Raw genomic sequence first — 12000 nt, 5'->3', positions numbered from 1 at the left:
AACTTACATTATCCTTCCCTTGCCGGTGAGACCCTGGGGTGCGAACGCGGCCGCCGCCTTGGAAACGGCGAGGGAGTGCGGGTGGTGTGTGCATGTCTGCGTCTCGGTGGCAGGCAGGGGTGAGCCCAGCCACTCACCTTCCAGGAAGCGTGGATTCCTGGAAGTGAGGGGAACCGCCGTCATTTCGCAGGCAGCGGCACGGTGAGCAGGGGCCCACGGCTGCAGCCAACAAGAAGAGCTCAGCCCAGGGTGTATGTGTGTGTGAGTGTGTGTGTGTGTGTGTGTGTGTGTGTGTGTGTGTGTGTGAGAGAGAGAGAGAGAGAGAGAGAGAGAGAGAGGCAGAGAGAGAGAGGCAGAGGGAGAGAGGGAGAGAGAGGGAGAGAGAGGGAGAGAGGGAGAGAGAGGGAGAGAGGGAGAGAGGGAGAGAGAGAGCAAGCGAGAGCACGCTTGGATGTGCTTGGGGAGGGGGCTGGAGAGAATGTATATGTGTGTCTGGTGGGGGGGATGCTAGGCTACAGCATCCCTTTCCCAAGCCAGTAAAGGGGTGGGGGTGGGGGGGTGTGCACAGGGAGGGGGAGGCAGATGCCGTTGCCCTCGTGCCCAGCAGACAAAGAGGAACTGCACAACAAATGCCTGAGAGAGGCAAGAGTGTGTGCAAGAGAGAGAGAGAGAGAGAGATGGATGGGCCCTCAGGGTGGGAGGGAGAAAGGGGGGCCCCCAGGGAAGGCCCAATCCTCTGCCAGCTGGGGAAGCCAAGGCCCCAGAGGTCATGGGGCCCAGGACATGGGGCAGCTTCAAGGCTCTCAGATCGTCAGAAAGCCCCTCCCCCACTAAACTCAGGCACTCAGATTCCCTCTTTTCCCTCCTCCTCCAGGAGGGAGGTTGCTCTTTAGATCTGGGGACTGACAGCCCCCTCCTTCCCAGCAGCGAGAAGGCCCAGCAGTCTGGTCTCAGGCTAGTGTTGCTCTGTGGCCCTGAGGCTTTTCAGATCCCAGGCAAAATCCTGGTATCTTCTCCCCACCTCCACTCCCCTCCCTCCTGTGCCCCTGGGGCCTGGGCAGCCGACAGCCCTGGATGAATCCGCCTTCTATCAAGACAAGGCCTCTGCTCCCTTCCCTTCCAGAGGAGCTGCTCACTGACGTGCTGACCTACTTTGGAGACTAGATTTTCTGATTCCAAGAATTTGGGGGTGGGAGGGGCTGTGAAACTTTGGGCTGCCTACCCCTGGATCCCTTTCGAAGGTTCCCTTAAACAGTTCACAGTCCCAGAAAACTTGTGAAAAGCACTGCTCAGTCAATTAATTGCATGAGCTGGGTTTGAGCAACTCAGTTTCCCCTGAAAGACAGGGAATGGAGGTGGGGAGAAAATCTGTGTGGTAAGTTAGTGGATCCCTTCTCTTCCCTCTCTCCCTCAGGAGGGACTGACTTGCACCTTTAGAAAGAGACAAAGGGAGAGAAGCTGGATTTTCTGAATCAGGATCTGTGAGGTGGGAAAATCTCTTTAAAGAACAGGAGAGATACTCCCTTCATCAAGTGGCCAGGTGAGGGAAGGCCACCTGGTATGAAGACAGAAGAGCTGTGATGACCTTGAAGGGCCAAAGTGTGCTTTAGGAGGGGTCTACACAGCAGCCTTTCTCACTGCTTGCATATTGGCCCAGGAGAGATGGGTCATTTAGAGACTCTCAGATGCCCCTCAAATGGACTGTCTCAGACATACCCATTCCTGCGGGGGCTACTTTTCAGAACTAATGTTAGCCTTGGCTTTCCCTTTTCCTTCTCTTTAAGGTGGCTGCTGGCACCTAGAATTCTCGAAACACAGATGAGGGGTTTCTGGCCTCTACTTCCATTCAAAAACTATGCTGTGCAGAGGCTTCTCTTGTCTAGGAAATGTCAACCCGCTGAAAGCAGGGAAAATTTGGTTTCATAGCACAGTGAAGCAACCACCCTAGGGGCTTTCCTCTAATATCCAGCATTCTCCAGAGACAGAGCTCCATGGGATATTTCCCCAGCCACTTTCTCAGTTTCTCATTTACCTACATTAGGGCAGGGACTGGTTTTTATCTGAGTGTTCCCCAGCAATAAAACAGCGTCCTGAGTGTGGTTGTTGCTCAGTAGTGGTTTTCTGAGTAGGCCTAACTGAGCAGGAGATAGAAGGACTGGGTGGTTCCTCAGAAGGGCCATGATTTTAGTTCCAACAAAATCTCTTTCAATTAAATCAGTCCACTTGATCCCTGTCACTGTGTCCAGCGTGTGGCAGGTATCGAATGCCTTAATCCATTCCAACTCCTTCCCCCTTAAATAAGAAAGGGGTCAGAGTCAATGTCTTACCTTATGTTACCCACGTGCTGCCAATGACTCTTATATGTGTGTCTGACCCACCTAGCTATCATCTTTGAATGTACCCATAATTCCATTGGTCCCACTTCAAGGTATAAAAAATAAAATGCTATGGGTCATTTCTACAATGCTGCTTGGATTTCTGATGGGCATACTCAACATGTCAAAACCCAAATCTGGCTCCCCTTATCTCTTATAATCATTCCCTGCCCTGACATTCTAATGATCCAAAAAAGGAGTCCTGGCGTCTTAGAGACAAACTCTGTCTTAGGCCCTTTTCTGCACCTTCAGAGAGGGGGCCAGATAAAATTCCGCATTTTTTTTTCACCTTGTTGTTAAACTCTGAGAGGACCCTGATTACTCTCATATCTCTAAAAGCCGTTTGTAGTATAAGCAGTGATCTCTTCTGCCTCAGTAAGAGTATTTGGCAGGTATGAAAAGCCATAGCATGTTATGACCATGACAAAGGACTGGGGGAAATGAGAAGTGGGCTCTATATCGCTCCTTCAAAGGCTCTTCGTTGTTGGCCCACTGGCTGAATTCAGCCCATAGATAAGTTTGGCTTGCTCCATGGAACATTTTTTAAAAATATTGAGTCATTATTCTAAAATGGAGACATTTCACATAAAATATGGATTTCTGAATTCTGTTGAAAAATTGGAAGTTTTGGCCACACCAGATACACATTCTGGCATGGCAGTAACTGGTGGACACCGAGGAGCAGTTGCTCCTTGAGGTAGGACATGTGTTCTCTGTCCATGACAGTCCCCACATTCTCTTCGGCTCATTATCCCAACCCAGTTCACTCATTTACATACCCAACTGGCTCCTGCAGGCCTCTGAGGTTTGAAACGCTGCTCCACTGTCTACCTGGCTGGGATAGAATATCCTGTTTGGCTGGTGACCTCAGAGAACAGGAGAAGGAATCACATCTTCCTTCAATCTCTTTACTTTTAAATCATTCCTCTCTATTAGTCTCCACTCGTATTCCCCTCCTATTCCCTTCCCCTACCCTTATCCTCCAAGAAGTCTGGGAAGAGAATCACTATTTAGGGAATGTAAAATGACCAAAATAGATGCACACTACCAAGCAAACCAAGCATGAGTGGCAGCTCTGTGACGACTGGGGCACTCAGAGGTCCTGTGCTAGGCTGAAGGCTCTCCACTCTGCTCCACAGGCGAGTGTCTGCTCCCAGCCCCTTACAAACAGAATGCACAAGAGGGCATACCAGACATATAGGAGCGGCCATTGCAGTCTTCTATATCCATCTTAGAGTCTGCTGAAAGAGAAAATAGCTGCTATCAGAAGGCAGATCTGGGAAGGGAGGAGGTTTCTAACATTCTGGAATTAGCAAGTGTGTTCTGACCCTATCCTAAAGATGAAAAACCTCATACTTTGTCCTGATGAGAAAGACAATGTACCCTGACTTACAGACCCCAGGGTCTTGTCCAACCCACAACTTCTACAGGCTTCCCCAGCCTCCGAAGTGGAAACAATGTCTTACTCCAGAGTGGTCCTGGTTGTGTTGTTTTGAGAGTAGACCCCTCCTCCTGTAGGTGGAGCTGATGCTGTGGGAAAGGAGACAGGTTACAGCCCAGCTTTCTGGAGGCACAGAAACCAGCTCTATAGAACCTCTGTACCTTAAGGATGGGGTAGTAATAAAAGGAAGAAACAGGATTCTGTCTCAGGGGATTCTTTTTTTTGGGGGGGGGTATATGGGGGAGGCTGGGGGACAGGAAGGTAAATATGGAGGAGAGCAGCCCACCTCAGGTTCAGTGGAGTCCACTACTGAAGGTATAATGAACAAATTAAATCTTCAAGTGGCTTCTCCCCATATTCTTGTCACTTACATTGCTATGTTTTATTTTATTTTATTTTATTTTATTTTATTTTATTTTATTTTATTTTATTTTATTTTATTTTATTTTTTAGGGTGGGAACCCTGAATTTAAAATGCAGGTTAGTCTATTTGACAGAAGCAAGCAGTAATTGGCAGTAGAGTGCTAAACAAATCAAGAACTGAGAACAATTAAAAGTGATAATTTGTTGCAATGAATTCTCTCTTTAGGAGCCTGTGGGAGGAAGAAAAAAAAAATCTCTTTGGTAGAAATTTACATACCTCCAAAATTGATTTCACCAGTCACCTAATGAAAAATAAATACTCCAGGGGCAGATTTGAGGGCGCAAGAGTGGGGAAAGGAAACAGTTGGAGCTGCCACCAGGATTCCTGTCTCTTTGAAGGATCTCTCTGAGGTGGATGGATGGAAATTTGGTTTGCTTGTAATACTATACTGTTAGAGGCAAGGATCGGGGACTCTGGAGGATGCACAGGGGAAAAGTATCTATTACCCTGTCTCCCCCTTCCCCCAGGTCACTCTTGCGCCGAGAGACATCATACTCTTCTGAAAAGTCTCAAGACAAAGCCTGAAACATGGGCTTTCCTTCACTTCACAAAGCAGCTCTGCCTTAGATTTCATCAGAGAGTCCTAGTCTCACCCAGGAAACCTGGGTGTGGAAGAAAAATTTATCTAAATTTATTTTCAGTTCTTCTTTTCTTCACATCCTCCCTGAGATGGTCTCAGCTTTGGGATCAGACTGCTAGACCAAGCCACAATAATAAGTGGTTCCTTGAAGGTTCCCTTAGGGGTAATGATTAGAAGAGCCCAAGTCCACAGTGGTTAGCAAACTCATACCCCCTGGAACTAGCCATAGAACTGTGGTGGTCAGAGATTCAAAGAATGAGGAAGGGCGGTCTGGTACTCATGGGGCCCCTCTCATTTCTGAATCATTAGCTCCATAATTGCCTTTTAGGATTTTTCAAAACTACTGCAGAGCTAAGATGCCACATGTGACTTCCCTACACATACGCACACATGCACACAAACAGGAGAAGCAAGAATGGGCAAGATTTCCTTCATTTTCTGCTTGGAGAAACTGAGGCTCAGAGCAGTGACGTTACTTGTCTCTGGGCTCATGGTGAGACTGGAACAAAACAAAAGAACACAGTTCTCCTGAGCTGTGCTCTTCCCATTAAACCATCTTGTTTCTTTTATTTAAAATAAATTTTTTTTAATGTTTATTTTTGAGAGAGAGAGAGAGAGAGAGAACAAGCAGGGCAAGGGCAGAGAGAGAGAGACACAGAATCTGAAGCAGGCTCCAGGCTCTGAGCTGTCAGCACAGAGCCCGACCCAGGGCTCAAACCCACAAACTGTGAGATCATGACCTGAGCCAAAGTCGGCCCCTTAACCGACCGAGCCACCCAGGTGCCCCACTGTCTTGTTTCTTTTGGAAAGTCAGAATACTCAAGGCCTTCATGGATCTTCTTGCTTTCCCCTGGTTCTAACATCAATTAAGGCATCTTTTCCTTTGGTATGACCTCCGTGGGAGTGGGGTCTGTTACTTAAAAAGGAGGAAAAAGTAGAGCAGGCTCTACAGGGAGAAATATATTAATGTAATGTGTGTGTGGTGTGTGTATGTGTGTGAGAGAGAGAGACAGAGACAGAGAGAGAGAACACGAAGGAACCAGGGGCTAGATAAGCACTAGGTAGGCAAAACAGTTGAAGCATAGCATTCAGCTAGCACTGGCTCAGGAAGTACATCTCATTCTTGGACACCTGCCCAAATGGTCCCCAAACAATTTCCAGAAGGGTCTGAAGGAGTTGTTTTCTGAGTTGGACTTTGTTCCTAGCAGTAAACTGAGCTCTTCTGCTTCTTAATTGCTCTTAACAGGTGCTCCATGACACATCTTGGGCAAAATCAGCATTTGGCTGCCTCTAACAGGTCTACATGCCAAGTTGGTAACCCTGGAAGTGAGAGGGGATCGAGATTCTGCTGTTCCCAATCTTGGTGCTCTGAGAGCCAGAAGGAAATCAGTAGATGTACTTCACTGTTTGTTCAAGTCTCCAGGCAGCACATCCCTCCCAGCCTTCCCACTCCCCGCCCCTCAAAGCACCTCCTCCCCTGCCTGGCCAGGCAGGCAGATCTTAGTGTCTCCTTAGAGGAACTGGGTCAAATTAGGCACTGCCAATTGGAGACATACCGCAGGGGGAGGAGGCATAAAAAGAGAGAAGTTAGTTACACAAGACAGGTTTGGCTCAAAGATCTGGGAAAGAAACCGGCTTTATAGCAACATAGGCATCATTCAGTGATGGAGGTAGGCACATATGTACTGTAAATTCAGTTCAGTGAGCTGAATACAAAGCAACTAGAAATAGCTAGTCTCCTAATTCAAAAGGAAGCGTCTCTGTGAGGGAGGAAAGGTTGGTCATTGTAACCTCCGGAGACAAAGGTTTTCTTCCCTGTTCTTTTGAATCCACTTGGCACTGTAACAAGAGTCCTCCATGGCCCTGGCTTTCTCCCATCAACACAGTATCACATTTGAACAGGAATGGGCAGGAATGGACATTCCTTTTAGACAGAAGATTTCCCACCACACTTCCAGACAAGTACCAGGTCATGACCAATCCAAAGTCTGACTTCCAGGGGCAGGTCAGGCATCAGCTACCACCCCCAGCTTCTCATCTCCACAAAAACATCCCCACGGCTTTCACTATTGGGTGACAAAAATGTCAGAAAGTCAAGTTTTCTGTATGTGGTAGCTCTGAAAGCCTGAAATAAGATGGATATCACAAGTATTTAAAGCTCTTCAAATCCTTCAAAGAATCCTGTTTGATCCAGTGACACTCCAAAATTGGAATTTAAAATATACTCCATGTGGTCTAGTGTGTAGAAAGGTAGCAAGGAGGATATTGTTGGGAAAGAAAGTGGAGGTGGAGAGAGTGGCAAGGATTTGTGCCATCCTTTTGGTTATTGTTCCGGAACTGCAGCAGAGAGTAGCAATCTTTTCTCTGGTCTCTCTTAGGACCTGGGACCTGAAGTGTAGCCCGGTGATTATTAGCAAGACAGAACTTTTCACCTGCATGGGAGTGAGCAGTTCAGGTACTGCAAGTAAACCAAACCCACAGCATCATCCTCTCCTGTCTGTACCTCCATGAACTGAATGAAAGCGACACAAAAACATGTTGGAGTCACATAGCTGGTTCTGTGGTCTATCAGGGCTTTGCATAACTGGGGACAGGAAAGAAGTAAATGGTTGAGGGAAGAGATGGAATAAGGCATTGTCTGCAGCCTGACTACGTGCCCCTTTCCAGGAAACAGACCTTGACATTGAGCAATCTGCAGCTCTGAAATGATCTTTGGGTCAACCTAGTACTCTCTGAAGGAAACCCACCAACCTTTTCTCAGCTCATGTGTCTGTCTTTATAGTAGAAAGGTCTGACTCATTTTTTTCACCAGGCTGTAGATGATGACCTTCTGTCTACATATAAGACAGACGAAGACAGCTCAGCTTCATTATCCAAGTGCTTGGGGAGCAGTGCTGAGGGGATGAATTCCCAGGTAATCCTAGGAATGACCAGTCTCTAAAAAAAGAAGGGGTATGAGCTGGAAACACAACGTCTGGGGAGTGGGAAAATATCACCTCATTGTCTCCTTTTAGATCTCAGAAGGATGAATATTTTCTCTTGTTCTTTGCACTTCCCTGTCCTCCCCACGTAGACTGCAGAAGAGAGAGAAGGCTAAGGTTTATAGGTGGGAGGAGAAACAATCGTACCCCTCCCATGTCTCATTTTAGGACTTAAGAAACTATGGAGGGGCTAAACTAAACAGGTAAATCACTAGGTGATGCGCACGAGCTGATACTCTCTGGGTTTGTGGTATACCCTGAAGTATTTGAGCCCTGTGTTTATAGAAAGGCCCCACAAAGTCACTGCTATTCAACTGTATGTTTGGGTAAAGGTGAGAAAAGTAGGCCAGCAGTGTTCGATTTGAGTTTCTTAATAATTAGTTTTGAAGCCAAAGATGCCCCTAACAAAGTTAGCTCAAGTGAACTTTGAAATTACGTGGAAGGTTCAGTGAACTATCCTGACTGGTATAGAGTAGCAAAAAGGGGGAAGAGATGGGAACAATTGCCTTTGGTGGCAGTCCTGACCAGAAGTCTCTAATGCATGCTGATCAAAAGGGCTCACTGTTGTTTGGGCGGGACAGATATTTTCAGGCTCCTCTGCTAACAAAGAATCTTGCCCTGACAAGTAAGCCTCTCTTCTTGTGGAGGGCCTAGGGCAGGAATGTTGTAGGACCTGGGGAATCTTGCAGCTAGAATGGAGTTGAGAGATGATCTCCAATCTCTTGTTTTTTAACAGAAGAAGAAACTAAGCTGAGTCACCTATCTGGTTAGTGACAGAATTAAGACCAAATAGAACCCAGGTTATCAGTCTGGTAACCAGTCTTTCTACTACAGCCCAAAGTTAAATTTTGCCACAGTGGGAAGGTTTGGGACCACCCATGCTTACCTTCTTTCTCGGATGTTGAAATGAAAAGTTTGGGGGTCTGCATCTTGTGGCTTAAATCCTTAAACTAGAAACACTGGTTTATGGATGGAAGAAAAAATAATCCTCTCCCTCCCATGTCTCTTTTTAGAGATTATGAGCCTGAGGGAAATGCCAACCTAGGCCCTTACTAGGTCTCTTTAAGGTAGAAACAGAGCTCCTTGGCTCAAGGATTACACCAGCATATGTATTCCAGCAGAGTCTACAAGGTTGATGCCACTCCCACTGGTGGGGTAGTAGGGGACAGGCCATTCATATCAGCACTATCCTTTCTTAGATGCTTTCATCAGATAAACCTTGAAATTATCTCCCTGTTTCCAATACAGAATCTACAACTCTTCTGAGAAGGAGGCAAATCAAACAGCTGGGAATTCAGAGCCTTCTTTAGGCAGGGTCATGACACCAACAAAGAAAGAGAGTCCCTCTGCCTGTAGCATTGTCTACACCCACAGAGCTCCACATTCTTATTTGTTCTTGTAGAGTAAAATGAGCCCAGAAATACCTGCCCTACAATAATTTGTCTTCATTTTTCCTTGGTTATTTTGTGTGTATGTTGAAGGAAAAAAGATGGCCAGTTTGGGAGAAAATAATTTCTTTGTGGATGTTAGTAGGAGGTAAAAGGTGGGATAATGTTCCTCCCACACTGGGAAGTACAAGCTGCAGATTTAAACTAGGAGAAAATAAAGAAGAAATGTTCAGTTGCATTTTCACTGGAAAAAAGTCAGGACTTCTTTCTGAGCCAAGTCCCAAAACATGCTTTGCCCTTAACCTACTAAGAGGAAGGGGATTGCCCAGAAGCTACAACTGAACTACCTGCACTCAGTGGGCAACAAAGACATTATATTCTGTGTTTGAGACATCAGCATCTATTGACTAGGGCAAGATATAATTCCGACCCTGCCAAATTGAGGGCAGCTCCCACCACCTGGGACCCACCCTAGAAGCTCCAGCGAGATCTATCCTGCTTCCCAATGGCTACACTATTTTCTTATTTTATTTTTTTAAATTTTCTCCTTTTAAGACATTGTTTTTATCTCATGAGCCACTCTTCTGACTATTCTCATGATCCAGGGAGCTGTCTGGATTCTCTGGCTTTCGGGTGTTCAGGCAAGGCTGAAGTTCCCTACACCACAAAGCAATATTAACTGAACTACTGACAGACCAATGAGGAGATACTTCTACCAAACAAGAAGCTACAATTTCAACGATTGTTTGATTTGGACTTGTCCTGGTCTTGTCCTCAGAATCACAGTTATCTTAGGTGGAATTATTAGGTAGTCAGACACCTGTTTTTAATGCTTCCTAAGAATATCAACATGTACCTTCACACAGATAAAGTGAACAAATAGCAGTAAGGGGAAACAGCAGGCCTCAATGTTTTTTTATTATACATTTTTTTAATGTTTATTTATTTTTGAGAGAGAGAGAGAGAGCATGAGCAGGGGAGAGCAGAGAGAGAGAGAGAGAGAGAGAGAGAGAGAGGGAGACAGAGAATCCAAAGCAGGCTCCAAGCTGTCAGCACAGAGCCTGATTCGGGGGTCAAACCCACAGACTGTGAGATCATGACCTGAGCCCAAGTGGGACAATTAACCAACTGAGCCACCCAGGTGCCCTGGCCTCAAATGGTCTTCTGCTTGGCCTTGATGATGGAAGGCCTAGCGTTGATATGTGAGGGAGTCAGAAACTTTCTAAGCTCACCACTGATGCTTTAAGGGTTCAGGCAGGGTAGACTGGGAAACAGGTGGGGCTATGAAACATGTCAGTGGGGGATCTGTAAGAGTCACAACAGTTGGCAGTTTTGCTTATGAGAGAAAGGACTGAAATGAAAGAAGGTATGCAAAACTTGACACAATATAGTTGGTAATGCATCAAATCTTCCTGGAAGCAGAGTTAGTAAATTCTTGACCCTGGAGAAAGAAATGGGGTACTTTATTTCCTAAACATCTTATACCTAAAGATCTGTGTTCCATTAAAACCCAACTCATGACAGGACTCCAACTGGTCCTAATGACAGGACCAGTCACGATTAAAAAAATTTAAAAAGCGGGGCACCTGGATGGTTCAGTTGGTTAAGCAGGGGACTTTGGCTCAGGTCATGATCTTGTGGTTCATGAGTTCGAGCCCTGCATTGGGTTCTCTGTTGTCAGCACAGAGCCTGACTGAGATCCTCTGTCTCCCTCTCTCTCTCAAAAATAAAATAAACATTAAAAATTTGAAAAAATTAAAAAGTAGAGAAGTCAAATGAAAATTTCAAAAGTGAGAATCTACAACTCTAGCGGACAAGGGGGAAGAAAATAACTGGGGATGGGTTGTGCGAAGAGGTACACGGAGGCCTATTTTAGTTTACAACTGCTTCCCAAAGTCTGTCTCTCCTTAGAGTCCTCAGACCCAGGGCTTCCTCTGTTACATTTCTTTCTTAGGACTCATATGCAGTGAATCTCTTCCTTCCCAGCCCTGCTTCTCAGGTTCCCTAGACGTCTCACCCTACATGGTACCTTAGACCGCACTTTCCACTTGCACTCTAAGTTTCTTCTCTACTGTTTCTCTCATTCTGCTCATTGCCTCCCAGATCTTCCCACCGAGGCCTATGTCCTTCTCTCTAACCTTCTCGACAAACCGCCCCCCCCCCCCCAGTCCTCTCGCTTTTTTGCCCAGGTACCCCCTCTGCTTCTCCTTTCTCACCCTCTTCTGTTCTACCCCAGCGGTACCCCACCAAGGAGCCTCGCGCACCCAGCTCCTGGATGTCTTGACCCGTCTCCCGCCTTTTTAGGACCCTTTGGCTCTCCGTTACCTTCCCCTCAACCTTGGAGCCTCGAGCCTAACTCCCCCACTAGCTGGGCCAGCTCCCTCCCCTCGGGCCACAGCCCAGGCGGCCACCCTCTTCCCGCCAGCCCCCAGTCCGGGTCTCCCCTAGCTTCACGCCCAAGCCCCTCAGGCCCCGCCCCCGGCGACCGAGGCCCCGCCCCCAGCGCTTCGCCCAAGCCCCGCCCCTCACTCACCTGAGGCAGCTCCGCGCGCGCGCAAGCTGGGGGGGGTGAGGGAGAGGGGACGGTGTTGGGGAAGAGGGGGGCGGGGCGGCGGGGGTCCCCCACTCTGGCCCGGGCGGCCCAGTGCGGGGGGAGTGGGGTCACTGAGGCGGCGGCAATCGGGCCGGACCCGGGACCCGGGCACTCAGCGGCGGCGGCGGCGGCTCCATCTCCATCAGCGGCTTCACCTGAGGAGGGACCGGCCCCCCCCCACCAACCCCCCCCACCAGAGCCGTCCCCCCTCCCCCGAA

The 12000-nt window shown here is 47.6% G+C and overlaps 1 protein-coding gene across 6 annotated transcripts in view; it reads right to left on the bottom strand.

Moving 5' to 3' along the window:
* IKZF4 (IKAROS family zinc finger 4) overlaps nucleotides 1–12000 on the bottom strand; it is a 26336-nt gene extending 14336 nt beyond the window's left edge. The window contains exons 1-2 of one of the 6 annotated variants that reach the window (XM_060657320.3): nucleotides 11723–12000; nucleotides 3566–3616 (exon numbers count right to left, since the gene is read on the bottom strand). In XM_060657320.3, the coding sequence (XP_060513303.1) occupies nucleotides 3566–3605 (40 nt within the window). In that variant the 5' untranslated portion in view covers nucleotides 3606–3616; nucleotides 11723–12000. Of the gene's footprint in view, nucleotides 1–7; nucleotides 3211–3565; nucleotides 3617–11722 lie in introns of those variants that run through there. The other 5 variants (XM_060657321.3, XM_060657319.3, XM_060657317.3 and 2 more) reach the window with 5 other exon arrangements.

Source organism: Panthera onca, chromosome B4 (genome assembly GCF_046562875.1).
Source record: "Panthera onca isolate mPanOnc1 chromosome B4, mPanOnc1 haplotype 2, whole genome shotgun sequence".
Lineage (NCBI taxonomy): Eukaryota > Metazoa > Chordata > Mammalia > Carnivora > Felidae > Panthera > Panthera onca.
The sequence above is the reverse complement of the archived record's forward strand: the minus strand, read 5'-3'. Positions and strand labels throughout refer to the sequence as shown.